General features: G+C 37.7%; 1 protein-coding gene across 1 annotated transcript; it reads left to right on the forward strand.

Moving 5' to 3' along the window:
- The first annotated feature begins 1,561 nt into the window (after positions 1-1,561).
- LOC116173229 (poly [ADP-ribose] polymerase tankyrase) lies at positions 1,562-15,565 on the forward strand. The gene is made up of 11 exons (XM_031490578.1): positions 1,562-2,000; positions 2,052-2,276; positions 2,891-3,194; positions 5,907-6,160; positions 6,211-6,904; positions 6,956-7,121; positions 7,167-7,386; positions 13,483-13,715; positions 13,774-14,466; positions 14,521-14,813; positions 14,861-15,565. Exons 1-11 carry the CDS (start codon positions 1,811-1,813, stop codon positions 15,096-15,098), a joined length of 3,510 nt encoding a protein of 1,169 aa, XP_031346438.1. The 5' UTR covers positions 1,562-1,810; the 3' UTR covers positions 15,099-15,565.
- Positions 15,566-17,710: the final 2,145 nt, after the last annotated feature.

Below are 17,710 nucleotides of genomic sequence, written 5' to 3' on the forward strand. Positions count from 1 at the left end.
TCACATATAGGTACAATCTAAGTGCACTAAAAACAATTACCTACGTGAGTTGAGAATATAGTAAGGAGGTGTTTTTGTTTTATTTTAACTCAGTCCCTAGTGGTAGTGGTAATATTACTTATTAAAAGTGTGATAATTATCTTCAGGATTGTTGTGTAAATTACGGAAGGTCAAGTAAAGTAAAAAATACGAGAAAATGTCCTCAGAGAAAAAGAAAACCAACCCGCTGGGAAAATCAGAAACGGGGGACAGAGAGAGACGAAAAAAAGAAAAAAAATTCATTAAGCCACTTATCAGCAAGAGACGAAGAGTGCACTTTCAAATTTGTTTTTTCGATTTTAATAGTCCTCATGGACATTTCATGCCTTAACGAGAATACAAACATGAAATAATTTTTAATTTCTGATCGAATGACACCAATACCAAGTCTGTAAGTGGTGTAGTTCCGGAGCCTTTGTGACTCAGATAGACAGACCGACAGACATATCAAAAGCGCAAAAGTACACTTTTTATTTTTTGAAAGTGAAGGTGCACTAAAAAGAAGCCAAAAAAATGAATTTGCAAAAATAAACACCCATCGCAACGGATTTGACCGCATCTGCGGAAGGAACATCCGCAAACAGTAGAAATGGACACACAAAACCATGGTCCAGCAATGGACATGATAGTCATCAATGTTCTGGTTGAAGTGCAAGACAATGAAGATGACACTCAAAACTTCAATAAGGAGAAGCTGCCCCCCCCCCCCCAACAGAACATGTTCGCCGAACGGCGCCGCATATGCATGGGCCGGCCCTGGATAGTCGCCATCGCGTGTTTGTAGTGACAGATTTTAATTAACTTTATATTGGCAAAATTAACCTAAAATTAACTAAAGTACAGGTATAGAGTACAGGTAAGATTATTATGACCTTTAAATTTTAGAGGTGATCTCTATTAAGATATTTTGAATTATCAAAGATTCATTGTCGTCGTAATTTGCACCACCTAGAATGGCCGCTTCCAATATTTCTTCCATCACACAAGATCAATTAAACATAATTAAATTAAAATTAAATTACCGCTAAAGAAAGTTGGGTTATGTAATTAAATAACGCCCGAAGTTAAGGCATGGGGAATGTCGAATGTGCCGTAATTGTTTGCAATTATATGAAATAGTGACTGTCAGTAATTAAATAAGGTAAAGCAGTAATACTGCTGGTCAGTATTCAGAAGGTGCTATATTCTCCAATAAACAACAATTTTAGGTGGATAAACTGACTTGAACCGAAAATGCGTAAGTATTTAATGTGCGTGACGGTTACGCGTGTCCAATTGGGTGCGGATTAATACCCAACCCCCTATCCCGATCGTAACATGTTCGTAGTTACGTTAGGGGTCATTTGTTAAATTCTGGATACCCAGCTTTATAGTAAGTGTACTACCTGGGAGTCATATGTTTATGGGTAGCACGCATAAGTACCAGTTTGTTATTCATTTCTATATTTTGAAACATGGGGTATGATATATTATGTTTCATCCTATACATATATTTGTTTTTGTTATACTGTCATAAATTGACCAATCTGTTCCTCGCTAACCCCACCCTTTATTTATATGGTTGAAGGTTGATTACTAATCTGCAAGTCAACAAAACAACTTTCACCAATTTTACATAATTCCTCAGCTGTTGTAACAAATAACGTAATTGAAAAGTTACAACACAATAACTAAAATGCAGTATTCTAAATTTAAAAAGAAGTGGATTAAAATATTGGTTCGCCCACACTATCTTAATTAGTTAAAAACATAGTGAAAAAACTGTTTGGCAATGGCGACTCGACGAACTGTACTATCAACTTCTGCAGATCCTATTTCGAATTCTACTGATCCATTGCGTGAATTGTTTGAGGCATGTAAAACTGGTGATATTGCACGTGTTCGGAAATTAATCACTGCCCAAACGGTCAACGCTCGTGATACGGCAGGAAGAAAATCAACACCTCTACATTTTGCGGCAGGTAATTTCGTTTTATTTCAAAAGATCTGTTTATAAATTGGATTTTCGGAAGGATATGGTAGAAGAGATGTCGTCGAATTTCTCTTATCCACTGGTGCTTCGATTCAAGCCAGAGATGATGGTGGCCTCCATCCACTTCATAATGCCTGCTCGTTCGGTCATGCAGATGTCGTGAGACTGCTGTTGGAAGCTGGTGCAAGTCCGAATACTCGAGACAATTGGAATTATACACCGTTACATGAAGCAGCTATCAAGGGAAAAGTTGACGTGTGCATAGGTTAGTAAAATGGATGTAGGGAGAATTATTGTTTTGCAGATTACTGAGGTACCCAGTTGCAATTGTAATTACTACTAGTTAACACAAAGAGACGATGGTAATATTAACATAAATATTAAAATATCTGGTCTGGTAATGTTGATCTTAACTTTGAGAAATTGTTTATGAAGTTAAAATAAAGTAAGTCAAGGCTATAACAGTAAACATTAGACAAATTAAATATATTCTAAAAAAATTACTAATGTTTACCAAAACAATCATGATTCTTAAAACATGTCACACAGAATGTTTAATAAACAAATAAAAATTAATTTGAAAAAATTATTGATTCAAATAACTGGCCAAGGGATATCTTCATTGTTCCAGTTCTATGGCTATGCAAGGATTTGAAGGTTCAGAAAGTGTTATTCTGAATATTCTGGGTGAGAGTTTGGCAGGTAATTCACAAATTTCTGTTGAAACTCTCACTCCCATTCAATATTGCTGACTTTAATTCAGTTATTCAGATTAGGTCCTGAACAGTTCTGTACAAAGCAAGGTACAAACTACTCGTAATCCTGTTATGTGCATTATGCTTATACTTCAAGTTGAGTAAACATTAAATTATGTTCTAGCTTTGTTGCAACATGGAGCTGACCCCAACATCCGTAACACAGAAGGTAAAACACCATTAGATGTAGCAGATACTTCAACCAGATGTGTTCTTACTGGAGAGTTTCGTAAAGACGAATTATTGGAAGCCGCTCGATCCGGATCAGAAGATAGATTACTGGTTCTACTGAACCCGTTGAACGTAAACTGCCATGCCAGCGATGGTCGGAGGTCGACACCGTTGCATTTAGCTGCCGGTTACAACAGAAGTCGTATAGTGCAGTTGTTACTTCAGCATGGTGCCGATGTGCATGCTAAAGATAAGGGGTAAGATTTTTGTAACCTTCTAATTATGTACTGTAAAGATTGGTACTTGTCAGCGAACTGTTGCATGTAACGTAACTGGTACTATGAACCACAAGTACACACAGATATATTTTTACCAATTTCTTACTGTGATCCAGAGTTTTGAGCGAGTTTGCAATGAAAGTTGCAAAACAAATTTATCTATGTAAAAGTTAGGATAGAAGGATGAAGGGTTCTGTACAAGTGTACACCCGTTACTTATTTCAATTGTTTTTTTCAATTTCAATTTATTTCGTGATATCTACATATCAGTGTCATAAGGTAAGTGAAGGTACAATTTCATTCATTGAAAGACCTATTTAAGAGGTGATAGTGGTATACTGCGTTCTTTAGAAGGTGTCCTCTTAGACCACATGCAGGTTTCTGTTTCTAGGAGGCAGGGCAGATATTGTAGAGCTTAATACCTACATTTCTTGCGTGTGTAGCGAACAGTCTAGGTCGAGGTCTGGTGGTCTGAATGGCAACTATGTTGACAAGTAGCCTAAGAGTGTAGCTTCCAAATGTATATAATAAAAATTGTTTCGTACAGTTTCATAATTTTTTATTTCAAAACGTCTGTTACTTTCTGAATAGCGCTCGTATAATAACATTCATATAATTTACGGTGGTAAAAGCGTCCCGTTCCTGATCGTTAATTAACGTAAGCAATTGTGGAAAATCAAATAGAGCTTATTAAGACCTGGTGTGAAAAAAATGATTGACTCATTAAAATCATCATTAATTGTCAAATAAATTTAAGAGCAGAATTGGAAACTGCCTGTAAAAAGTAACTTTTCCAACTGACGAAGAGAATTTATTATAGTGCTCACAAAGAACAGGCGCACACAATCGATCGCGAAAATGCGCCCATATGCATGGTGCAATATACATTGTACCTTGTATCAAATACGAGTAGGTTACTAGGTACATTCTTTTACATTTTATTTTCAAGTATAGGTACACCCGTTAAAATATAAGAAAAAGTAGTAATTTTTGTATTATTTTTGGATTTTCAAAAATGCAATTAAACTGATTTTTTCGAAGAAGTATTCCATAATACCCCTATCCTACGCCTTTATCATGCCCAGCCTCACCGGCTACATAACTTATGAACCGCCACTGATATCAACTTCCTTATTTTAAATGGACGCTATATTGGATTTTTACTCAGTTTGATATAGTTTGTTTTCTCTTTCCAACCAGTTATCATTCAAATAATAAACATGGGTAAAAGTACAATTTTGATTTTTTTTTTCATAGTTCATACACATTTTTTTGTATTGAACAGTTTTCACTCTGATGCTTCCTTTTCTTTATATGCTTACATTGAAAAATTGAAAATTGTTTTCACAATAACTGCCTTTGGGTCAAATTTTCTGGTGAAATCAAATTCATTCAAATAAACAGGGTGTTTTTAAATATGATGTAAATATGGAAAGATACAATTCTTTCGCTTATTTTACGACCAAAAAAAAGTTCACATAAATATATAAATTATACGTTCATTTTGCCTATTAAAAGTTGATGTTTATTTTTTTTTCTTAAGCCCACTTCGGGCAGGCAGGGTCCATTGGACCCAGAGCACACTTTACGTTAAAAATACGCAATTTTCTTAGCACAACGCGGTTTTGTGACTTCTTCTTAGTTAAAATGTTCTTAAGTATGAATTAACAAAAGTGCCAATAAATTATATGATTTTTAAAATATTTGATATTTAAGAAGAAAATTACGTAACCGGGCAAAGCAGATCCAATGGACCCACTGCTATTTTTTTGGACAACTTTTGCGATTCGTGGGGAAATATTCTTGGAATTTATTAGGAGTATTTTCATTCAATTAGAAAACCATTTTGGTCATTACATGGTTCAGGTAAGCAGTTATCGGACCTAACCTCATTGTTTTAAATGGAACATCCTGTATAATTTAATCTAAAAAGGTACCAAAGTTTTTTTTCAAAAAATAACACAAAAAAGTATAAAAAATCAATATTGAATTTGTATCTTTTTTGAACATCATTCCTGGCGTGTTCCATTTTTGAAAAGAAAATTTAATATGCTTCTTTTTTATGTAAATACACAGGGTGTTCCATTACAAAAATTAAGTTAGGCCTGTAACTTTTTTTCCAGACCCCACATACACTTTTGGAAACGGCAGATTATTCAACAATAGTTACGTATAAACTTTTGTATAAAACATTTTTCTATACATGTTTTAACTAAGAAAATATATAGCCATTCTGAAGTTAACAACAATTTTTTAATTTTCTCCCATATTTCTTAAGCGAGCGAATATTTTCAAGCCTCTGGCTTTAAACCATTCTTTCAGGAACAAAAACTCTTTTTAATCCCTTGTTACTTAATATACTATTTTTGATAGCACTAGAGAGGTTCCATATGAAAGCGTCGAAAATGGGACACACTGTTCTTGTACAGTGCAAGTTGATAATTTCTAATTGTTTAGAAATACATACATAGGGTTTGCAGGTAAAGAAATTCAATCCTATACAAATGTGCCCTTCCTTTAAAAATAAAAATAGTTTCACAATAGGTACTGTATGTAAATGGAAATAACACTTAACATCAGGTATAAATTAAAATCTACTGTACAATGTAATCGTGGTACGAGCACTTATTTGAATTATACAGTATTAACCAAGTGATATGCGAATTTTACACTAAAATTGCAATATTCCAGAGGACTGGTTCCGTTACACAATGCCTGCTCGTATGGACACTTTGAAGTAACCGAAATGCTTATCAAACATGGTGCCAACGTTAATGCCAATGACTTGTGGGCATTTACTCCGCTTCATGAAGCGGCTTCGAAATCTCGCATCGAAGTATGCTCCCTTCTTCTCAGTGAAGGTGCGGACCCGACCTTGCTAAATTGTCACTCAAAGTCCGCAATAGACGTTGCACCGACCAGAGAATTACAAGAGAGGATTGCTTGTTAGTAGTAACGTTGGTTGGCCAACAAAATGATCTCCTTTAATTTTTAGACGAATACAAGGGTCACTGCCTTTTGGAAGCATCTAGACAATCTGACATGACCAAAATAAAAAAATATTTAGCGTCCGATATTGTTAACTTTAAGCACCCATATACGGGAGATACCCCTTTGCATGCGGTGGTCAGTTCTGTTTATCCAAAACGAAAGCAAATAATTGAATCTCTGATTAGGAAAGGCGCGCATTTAAATGAAAAAAATAAAGACTTTCTTACTCCACTTCATATAGCAGCTGATACTTCGCATTATGATATTATGGATATATTGCTACGTCACGGCGCCAAGGTCAACGCCTTGGATGGATTGGGGCAGACTGCGTTGCATAGAAGCGCCAGAGATGATAATATACAGGCTTGCAGGATATTGCTTTCCTACAATGTGGATTCTTCTATAATATCTTTGCAAGGTTACACAGCAGCTCAAGTGGCTTCGGAGAATGTTTTGAAAATTTTACAAGATCCTCTAACAAGGAGCGCTGATATTGAATGTCAGTTACTAGAGGCAGCCAAGTCTGGGGATGCGGAACAAGTGCAAAGGATATTAGGATCTTATCCTCACATTGTTAATTGTCGCGATGTGGATGGAAGACATTCAACACCTTTGCATTTTGCGTCTGGATATAACAGGGTTTCTGTGGTAGAATATTTGCTACAGTTAGGCGCAGACGTTCACGCCAAAGACAAAGGGTAATTAAACACCGATCGCCAACTGCCCTTAATAAAAACTTATTTTCATAGGGGTTTAGTTCCATTGCATAATGCATGTTCATATGGACATTATGAAGTTACCGAGCTCCTAGTCAAGCACGGTGCCAGCGTTAATGTGGCGGACTTGTGGAAGTTTACACCTCTGCACGAAGCCGCCGCTAAAGGCAAATACGAAATTGTGAAATTGCTATTGAAGGTAATGGTAATAGAGGTTTTTACAATTTTATTCACCTTTCCATAGCACGGAGCGGATCCTAGCAAGAAAAATCGAGATGGCGCAACACCTTTAGACCTAGTTAGGGATGGAGATCAGGACGTAGCCGATATGCTTAGAGGTAATGCAGCACTTCTGGATGCTGCTAAAAAGGGCAATCTGTTACGTGTACAAAGGCTGGTTACATCTGAAAATATCAATTGCAGAGATGCTCAAGGTCGTAACTCAACTCCACTGCATTTAGCAGGTATTTTAACGTCTGGTTTTTTTTAGTTTAAGAAACTTATTCAATTATTTTGTCGAGACTCCTATTTTACCACTGTTGCAATCATACTAAAAATCACTGAAGATCAAGTTGCAGGTTCTCATAACTCATAAAGCAATGAGGTGCGTAAGGAAACCAGTGTATGTGAATGTCAGAAAAATCTTATCTTGCTCTCTTTCGGGTTATGTTATTAGGGCAAAAGCGTTGTCATCAATTTCGTTGGGAAAGCGGTAAAACTTGTCTCATTGGACAGCAGGAGAGATCCTAAACACCTTCCATATTTCTTATGATTTCGGTGAAAATATACTGTACAGCATGTTACAATTTCGATGTCCGTGGGAAACTACTATAAACTAGACGATTTGAAGCACACACGAGGTGACAGATAGCAACATAACCTGAAATGCATAGTGCAGAGTTGCGCCAACGTCGCATTTCTGTGCCAACTGTATAATTTCAAATAAACTGTTTTTAACTTATCACAATACATCCCAATTTAAATATTTAGGTTGGTACGTGAAATTATTCCAGCAATGACGTGCAAGGGAAAACTTGTTATTTTACCTATAGTTTCTAGGCCTGGTTTTTCCACCTCTCAATAACTCCCCAAATAAATTTCATGGATACCATTCTTGATACAATCGTTGTCACAGTACTTATCTACCAAATCAATTTATCGAGAGATGGAAACACTGACCATTAGTATAAGTAATGGTTATAGATGTCGAATCTCCACCCACAATAAATGACTGTTTTGTACTTCGAAAGAAATTTCCCAAAGGCAATACAAAGTTCTTCGGGAGTGCTAGTATGAGAATAAATTTGGTTTTTATAGTGGTCAGCCGACACCGCGATATAGCGTATTGTCCATCAATATGTTAACCATACCATAACAATTATAACATTGTGTAACATTTATGTCAAAAAAAGTGAGTGGTAGAGAGGACCAAAACAATCACTTTCCCCCAAATAAACCAAATGCCTAAAATGGTTTGTGTGGAAGCTATGCCTACAAAATGTTAGTGGATATTCTCAGATTTCTTTACTATTTTTTTTTTAAGACCTTTTTAGCAACATTCATCCAAAATATTCCTAACATTCGTGAACAAGTTTTGAGATATCTTGAAAATGTCCATCGAACCCTTCCTAGAAACCATTTCTGAAATCTAAATAATACTTTGGAATCTCTAAAAATCTATTAGGCTCAGGTATCTGACCAGTATTTTGGTTATGCGTTTTTGTGTAAACCTAACTTTGTAGTTATTTCCCCTTGAGGTACACAAGGTCTTCGATCATATAATCCTGGACGGTCACCACTTTGAACAGCTTGCTGTGCAAACATCAGTAGCGCCATCATGGGGTGTAACCAAAAACTAACTTGGCTGCTCTAAATAAAAATGTTACCTTTGGAATGATATGTACTTTCTGTGTTGTTATTGTCCTTTGTTGGTTAAATGATTCTGAAGAAACCATTTTGTACATAAATATATAGTATTGTAACGTTATTTATAAATTCGGGTTCGATTTATATCAATATTTATTAAACAAAACTAAAACACTATAAAATCCGTACAATTTATATCGATTATTTATATCACTCACACTTCGAAATTTATATCAGCTTTTCGCGCTCTATGTTTCGTCCGTACTCGATCTCGTTCGATAGTAGACTAACCCCCCCCGCGATGTTCGGTCCGCAACCATTTATACACGCAAGCAATGTAAGTCCCGAACATTCTAGAATACGCGTAGAAAATTCCAGAGCGCCAGAAGGCGACGTCATGTCTGGAGCATTTCCGTTACACTGCCCCCTTCTTAATTCTGGACGTCTCGTTCAGAAACTGCGTTAATATTACTTTTTAATGCCTCGTGTCGGAATCTGCAATCAGAGCCTGCTCGACAAACACCTTTCTTGAAAAAGTAACAGTCCACAGTTTTGCGGAGGGTCGTCCCCTGTGGGTTGAAGCAGCATACTGTAATTCGAACGCTAGTGTTTCTAAAAATCACTTCGATCATGGTTCGCACTATCTTCCAGTCCAAGCCATCTAAACCACATCCAATCTTCGGGATCGCCAAGCTATTTATGTCATAGTATGCCATGAGTTTCTTTAAGCTTTTTAAAGCAGACCAGAGGTTTTCATAGGTGGGTTTGCCTTCTGACGTTTTCTTCGAAACCAAGTAGAACAAAGAGCGTTGACTATCTTCCAAGCGCAGTACTTTACCCACTCGTGGTCTTTGCTTTATCAACTCGTCTATTCTTCCAAATCTTTTCCGGAATACGGAAGCTATACCTCTACCCATGCGAAGGTCTTCGGCGACACAATGGGCGATGGAAACGTTAACCGGAAGCTCAAAAATATTTTGACAAATTTCCTGAGTAACGCCAAAGCGAGCTTTCTTCCGCTGGGCGTAATTTGACATAAAATCGTTAAAGTTTGGCTCGATCCCAAAGCTGCGTTCCTCTTCTCGAATACCTCTAACTTCTTCGTTGTTGTTGGATCCGGCATATCGTGCGAGTCGATTAATGTGGACAACTTTCGGTTTCCGGTGGTTCATTCTGATACGATATATCACGTCATTTATTTTCTTGATCACCTCATATGGACCTTCCCATTGTCTTTGTAGCTTGGGAGAAAGACCTCTTCGTCTCTGTGGATTGTGCAGCCATACCAGATCTCCAGCTTCAAAAGTTTCATTGGCCGAGCGGAGGTTGTATTGATTTTTCATGCGATCGCTGGCAATCTGAATATGACTTCTAGCCAAGTCGTGAATATCGTTCATCTTCGCCTTTAGTTGGTCAACATAATTTTCACCTGCGACATATTCTTCATGGGGTTTACGCCCAAACTCGAGGTCACATGGAAGGCGTAGTTCACGACCCAACATAAGGCAGGCAGGAGTCTGACCCGTGGTCTCGTTGACGGCTGATCGATATGCCGTAAGGAACAGGTGGAGGTACTGGTCCCAATTTTTCTGATGTTCTGCCACGACTTTTGAAAGATATTTACCCATCGTTCGATTCATTCTCTCAACCATTCCATCTGACTGAGGATGCAAAGGTGTTGTTCTGGTTTTATTGGCTCCTACCAATCGACAAACATCTTGGAACAAAGCCGATTCAAAGTTCCTTCCTTGATCTGAATGGATTTCTATAGGAACACCAAAACGTGAAAAGAACTCCTTTACCAACACTTCGGCAACTGTTGCTGCCTCTTGGTTTGGAATGGCGTAAGCTTCAGTCCACTTTGTGAAATAATCCATAGCGACTAGGATATATTTATTTCCGCCATCTTGTCTCGGGAAACGGTCCTGCGATATCGATAGCAACTCGTTCCATCGGACTACCAACGTTATACTGCCTCATGGGTGCCTTCTTCTTGGAAACTGGTCCGTTTCCAGTAGCACATAACTCACATTTTTGACACCATCGCCGGACATCTTCTTTACGGTTGGCCCAATAGAATCGCTCACGTACCCTTTGCAACGTTTTCGTAATACCAAAGTGTCCTCCGGAAGCGCCGTCATGCAATTTTCGCAATACTTCCGACACTTTGCTTCTAGGTACTACTAATTGCAGCGTCGATTCGGTGCCATCTTCACTTTCAAGGGTCCTATACAACAGGTTGTCTTTCAGAGTCAGGCTATTCCATTGGCCCCAATAACTCTTTACTTCAGGACTTGTGGCACTAATGTCTTGCCAGCCTGGTCTTTGTCCGTGGCGCATCCAATTCAGAACAGTTTTTATACTTGGGTCGTTTTCTTGGGCCGTTTTAATTTCGCTTGGCTTCCATTCCTCACTCTCTACAGTTGTTTGTCGCAGATGGCCAATCTTGTCTTCTATTTTAGAACAATGTGTGCAGTTGTCCTTGCACGGTCTTCTTGACAAAGCGTCTGCATTATTGTGAACTTTTCCAGACGACGTAATGTTTACAGTGCACCGGGGCTTTGTTTCTGCAGGTCGGGGATAGCCCCTTCCTGTCGACCTTTCTTAGTTTTCCGACTGCTGTAATGGTTTTTGGCAGTTGCGGCGAACGTGTCCAATCTCGCCGTGGTTCACGTTTCTTTGCCAGTGACTGTATTGCTTTATTGATCTTTTCTTCCACTTCTTTACTGACCTTTTCTTCAAAACTTTCAGAGCCACCTTCCTCTTCGATGGTTCTTACCCGGCTCTCACTGCGAGGTTCCACCATACGTACTCGCGCACTTCCATGACTAGCTTTCTTGGCGGCTTCGAATTCTAACGCATGGGCCAAAGCTTTCTCAATGTTGTCGTGCCTAGCCAGTCTCAAAGCCTGCTGGGCATCTCCATCACGAACGGCATCGATAAATGTTTGTACAGCCAGTTGATCAAGAAAGCTCTCCGGTGCCGTAGGGTATGCCAATCGAATCAGTCTAGCGATGTCCGCTTCAAGTTCCTGCAAACTTTCTCCAGGTTTCTGCATTCGGTTCTTGACTTGGGCATAGTAAACTTGCTGAAGGTGTTTATCGCCATATCGCATTTCGAGTCGCGCTACTATTTGTTGGAAGTTCTGTTGATCCTCGGGGATGGTCCGCAACACATCCAGAGCATCTCCTCTCAGAGCAAGAATCAGGGCTGTAGTTTTGTCTTGAAGAGTCCATTTATTTGCCGCAGCCGCTGCTTCAAACTGTCGAACGTACGAGGTCCAAGGAATCTTACCATCAAAAGTAGGTGGCTTTACTCGGGCTTGCTGAACGTCGCCTTCTACTCTTGTATTTGTTTCTGGGGCACTACTAGTACGCTCTTTCGTAGTCAGTCGCAAGAATTGCTTGCGCAGCTCTTCATACTTGTGCTCAATCTCAACGAATGTTGCTTTAAATGTTTTGGAAACTTCCGTAATTCTATCTTCAACTTTTTCTTCAATTGATTTAGAGACTTCTTCAATAATCTTTCTAGAATTTTCCTCCATCTTCTCGAATTTCTCTTGAATATTTCTAGAATTTTCTTCCAACTTCTCGAACTTCTCTTGAATATTTCTAGAATTTTCTTCCATTTTCTCGAACTTCTCTTCAAAATTCCTAGAATTTTCTTCCAACTTCTCTTGAATATTTCTAGAATTTTCTTCATTAATCTTTCTAGAATTTTCTTCCAACTTCTCGAACTTCTCTTGAATATTTCTAGAATTTTCTTCATTAATCTTTCTAGAATTTTCTTCCATTTTTTCGAACTTCTCTTCAAAATTTCTAGAATTTTCTTCCAACTTCTCTTGGTTGCTTTTTATTTCTTGTTGCAACACCTGTTGGCCATTTTGGATTTGCTGGAGCAAATTGAGCATCGTTTCTTCCATTTTAGCGGCAGCAGATCTTGTTACAGGCATACACAAGCACAAGCACTTAATTTAAACTTACTTTTAATTAATTTAATTAATCCCACTTCTGACACCAATGTAACGTTATTTATAAATTCGGGTTCGATTTATATCAATATTTACTAAACAAAACTAAAACACTATAAAATCCGTACAATTTATATCGATTATTTATATCACTCACACTTCGAAATTTATATCAGCTTTTCGCGCTCTATGTTTCGTCCGTACTCGATCTCGTTCGATAGTAGACTAACCCCCCCCGCGATGTTCGGTCCGCAACCATTTATACACGCAAGCAATGTAAGTCCCGAACATTCTAGAATACGCGTAGAAAATTCCAGAGCGCCAGAAGGCGACGTCATGTCTGGAGCATTTCCGTTACAGTATGTCCCGAGATGAGGTTCTAACAATACCTATAATTCGACCATTTTTTTCATTTTGCGCGAAAGTCATTCTTTATAAAAAGTCCCGCTTGTTCCAAAACTTTAAAGATGATGGATTTTAGTTCCAAATTGTCAAACCCCCCTGGCCTGTAGATGTTTGCCTCATTATTTCTCACCTGGCAGGCCAGTATTATATGGTCAAAGGTTATCACTGGGAATTTATGCAAATAAACAATTGTAATGTTACATACACTGGTAGAAATGGATAGAGGTGCTCTGTAGAACTTTTCTTTCCCTTTGTTAAGGTTAAAGTTTAACTAAAAACGTCCATTGGAGTTTAACCTTTTTTTTAAATACTTTTTTAGCTGGATATAACAATGTAGAGGTGGCAGAATTTCTCTTGGATCACGGAGCGGACGTGAACGCACAAGATAAAGGGGGCCTCATACCCTTACATAACGCTTCAAGTTACGGCCATTTAGACATAGCTGCCCTTTTGATTAAATTTAATACTGTGGTTAACGCGACCGACAAATGGGGTTTTACTCCGCTCCACGAAGCAGCACAAAAAGGACGCACTCAATTGTGCGCATTACTGGTAATTGTGCCCCCCCCTCCCCCTTTGCCGTTTCTTATCATTACAAATTCTTCCACAGCTGGCTCACGGAGCTGATCCGTTCCTTAAGAATCAAGAAGGGCAAGCTCCTGTTGATCTCTCATCTGCGGATGACGTTCGATGCCTTTTGCAGGATGCCATGGCCTCTCAACAAATAGTTCCGACCACTGCCGCTAGTACCTCATCGGCAAATAATTTGTCACAAACTTCTAGTCCATCAATATTACCAATTAATACTGAAACTGTGATAATGCCATCCGGTGCATCAATGACTCTTTCCGTACCTATCGCAAACAGACTTAATGCGACTATTCCGCCAGAAGGTTGTTGCTCAGATGCTAATAAAACTGAAAACGAAATTCAAGACAATACCAACAGTATTACGAGCATTGCCACTTTCTTGGCCAGCTTAGCATTGGAACATCTCCTAGAATTATTTGAACGGGAACAGATCACTTTAGACATATTATCCGAAATGGGCCACGAAGATTTGAAACAAGTCGGAATTTCTGCGTATGGTTTCAGACATAAATTAATTAAGGGTATAGAGCGATTAATGGCAAGCTGTGGTAGTCAGTGGGCCACTGCTGCCAATCCAGGAACCTTACTTGTGGACTTGCTGGGTGATGACAAAGAATTTGTAGCGGTAGAAGAGGAAATGCAGAATACTATTCGCGAACATAGGGATAATGGTCACGCAGGTGGGGTCTTTAGCAGATATAATATTGTGAGGGTAAGTTTCGCTTAGCAATATTTGAATCGACAATTAACATTGCTGTCTTCTCAGATTCAGAAAGTACAAAATAGGAAATTATGGGAAAGATACACCCACAGGCGGCAAGAAGTTGCAGAAGAAAATAGTAATCAAAGTAACGAGCGTATGCTGTTTCATGGGTCGCCTTTCATTAACGCAATTGTTCAGAAAGGTTTTGACGAACGGCATGCTTATATTGGTGGTATGTTTGGAGCTGGAATATATTTTGCCGAACATTCCTCCAAGAGTAATCAGTATGTTTATGGTATTGGTGGGGGAACTGGTTGTCCAATGCATAAAGACAGATCATGTTATGTTTGCCATAGGTTAATATTTTTACAATTTGGAAGCGTTTATAATTTAATTATTTTAGGCATTTACTTCTATGTCGAGTAACACTTGGTAAGTCATTTTTGCAATTTAGTGCAATGAAGATGGCGCACGCTCCTCCTGGCCATCATTCAGTTATGGGAAGGCCATCTGCAGGCGGTCTCAACTTTCCAGAATATGTTGTTTATCGAGGCGAACAAGCTTATCCAGAATACTTTATAACTTATCAAATACTGAAACCTGAGGATTGCTCAAATGGAGCCGAATCGGACGTTAGATGATTTCATAACGAACATTGGCTTATGTTAAATTCGAGACGCTCGTATAGAGAACATTTATGTAATGTATTTTGTAACGCACTTAGATGCCTTGTTCCTGCTCGGCCGAAATGTGGATGTCAGGGTTGACAAAAATTTTTGTTTTACCCATATTATACATAATAAGGGATTTCTCTTTTAAATATTACGTCGTATATGTGGAAGTGCCTCTGCCTACATATTTTATTTAAACTCTTCCCAAGTGTTCGCTACATGTATTTTTATAATATGTATAATCCCTTATTCTGTTCATTAATCATTGTGATATCTTGTACCCTTTACAGTTGTAAGATAAAGCTCAAGTATTAACTTAATTTAATTATCCTGTAGCGTGGTTTAAGGGTACTTTAACTTATTTTTAATTGTACAAGATTGTTAAATAAGTAAATGTAATATGGAATTAAAATGACGCATTAAAATTTTTACTCAAATTTTATTTTTAACATCAAACCGGAGATGTGATTATTAGATATTGATACCTCAGTTACTTTTAGTTGAAGGTTTAATAAAAGATTCCTTAAAGCGGGTCCACATCAATTGCGTTTTTTTAATTTTGTGTGGTATTTGCTGAATCCACTTATTCACGTTCAGAAGTTCACATTAAAACTTTTTTGCTGCGCAAATCTCTTTGAAGTTGACTGGAAAACCAACAACATAGTGGCACAGACAAAGTATATGTTGTCTGTGATAGTGGATAACATGCATTGTTCGTCACGAAATTATATGTGTACGTTTTCGTACGTCGCATAGTCCACATTGACAAAAATTTCTGCGCAGACGAGCAAATTTGTGCCAAATTCAAGGCACTACGCAAATATTTAGTGTGGACCCGCCTTTACAAAATATTTTTGCTCACATGTGCATGTCTGCATCTGTGTGCATGATTTTCTTGAGCATGCTCCGACTTGAAAAAATTTTATGCCAGATTTGCATAGAAAAACGAAAAGAAACCCAGCGAATCAGAAAGTATATTATAGGCGTTAAACCTGTATATTTTAAATAGAACACTTTAAATTGTAGCACAATTACCTAATTCAGTAAGACGAAATTTTGTTATTACAAAACTATCTACTGTCATCACAATAAAATTATCAATTTGAAAAGATTGAAGAAGAATTAATAACACTAGATGTTATTGTGAGTAGTTCTCTAAGTTTTGGAGAACATATTATACTAAAATGTAGCTGCGGAAATTTTAACATATTTTACTGGAAAATGTTAAGCAATTGAATGTGGTCAACTCTTTATATGTCACGTGGACTATTGTAGCTCAGTTTACTTCCATTTTCCTCATTTAAACAAACTATAAGTTTTGCATTATTATTATTATTATATCGAGGGCGTCATGGGAGAAGGGCGTATCAACAAAAATGTTTTCAGGAAATGAAAAAAACGATTCACAAATTTATTCTACTGAAATTTAATTTAGGGTAGTTATTTCTAGTGAATATGTTCTACTTAAGCTGGATTCACATGAATACGAAATCCGACGATACGGTCATCCGAAATGCTTATGATTGGTCGATAGTTTGAAATGTCAAGCACATTCAAATTATTGACCAATCATATAGACCGAGAGCTCGCGTAGAAAATACCTCGTCATAGGGTACAAAAGGTTTGATGTAACTAGACAGTAGAATGTAACCGTGCGATAACAAAATCGCCCGTCTGCCGGCCCGCGGCGGTCAACTTAGCACGGGGGCGAATTTTGAAAATTGTTCCAAATCACATAAGTAATACCTCGTCATAAGGTACACGCTCGAATTATAGCTTAAAATAAAGCTCTTTTAATGTAGAATTTGGGAAAACCCGGCAGACGGTAGTATTTTGTAGATCCTTGCTCCCCATGTTAGCATAGAGGGTCTATAATGACATCAATCGAAGAAGATTTTTTTCTCATCTAATGATAACGAATATTAGTCGATTTTCAGGTGTATGTTCATTGTTTTATCAAAAATTCAGCAATAAATCCAATTACCAAAATCATGTTTAGCCATCACTAGTAAGACAAAAAGCAGATTCAAACGTTATTCAATCCAAATCAATATCAGTTTATGATAACTGGCATTCATTTTTTGTAAAATGCAGTTCACTGAGGAAAAAAAGTATTTATAATAAACGTTTACAGGGGAAATAGTCTAGTACGCGATATTTGTTTTCCGTGCATTTTAAATGAGTGCCCAATTCCATCCGTGTCAAAAGCTATTTCAATTCTTCAGTAAATGTCCATGGCTTAACATTTTTGATAAAATAATGAGAAATATACCTGAAAATGATCTAATTCGTATATCATTAGATAAGAAAAAAAATCTTCTTTCGATTGGTGTCATTATAAACCCACTAAGTTAAGCTGGGCTGGGGAGCAACTACCTGCGAAAAACGTTTTTTCCATGTTAATTGCCTACGGTCGGTTTTGAAATATTCACCCGGTGTATTTGCTTATGGCAACTATATATAAACATTAAAACTCGCAGATCTTATCTTGCTAAGGTTTTAATAATAATTGGGTTTCTTTAACTCGAAAGTCTCACGCCTTGATCTGAATAAATTTCGATTTGGGAAACGCTTCGTTTATA

The sequence above is a fragment of the Photinus pyralis genome, unplaced genomic scaffold, assembly GCF_008802855.1.
Source record: "Photinus pyralis isolate 1611_PpyrPB1 unplaced genomic scaffold, Ppyr1.3 Ppyr1.4_LG1, whole genome shotgun sequence".
NCBI lineage: Eukaryota > Metazoa > Arthropoda > Insecta > Coleoptera > Lampyridae > Photinus > Photinus pyralis.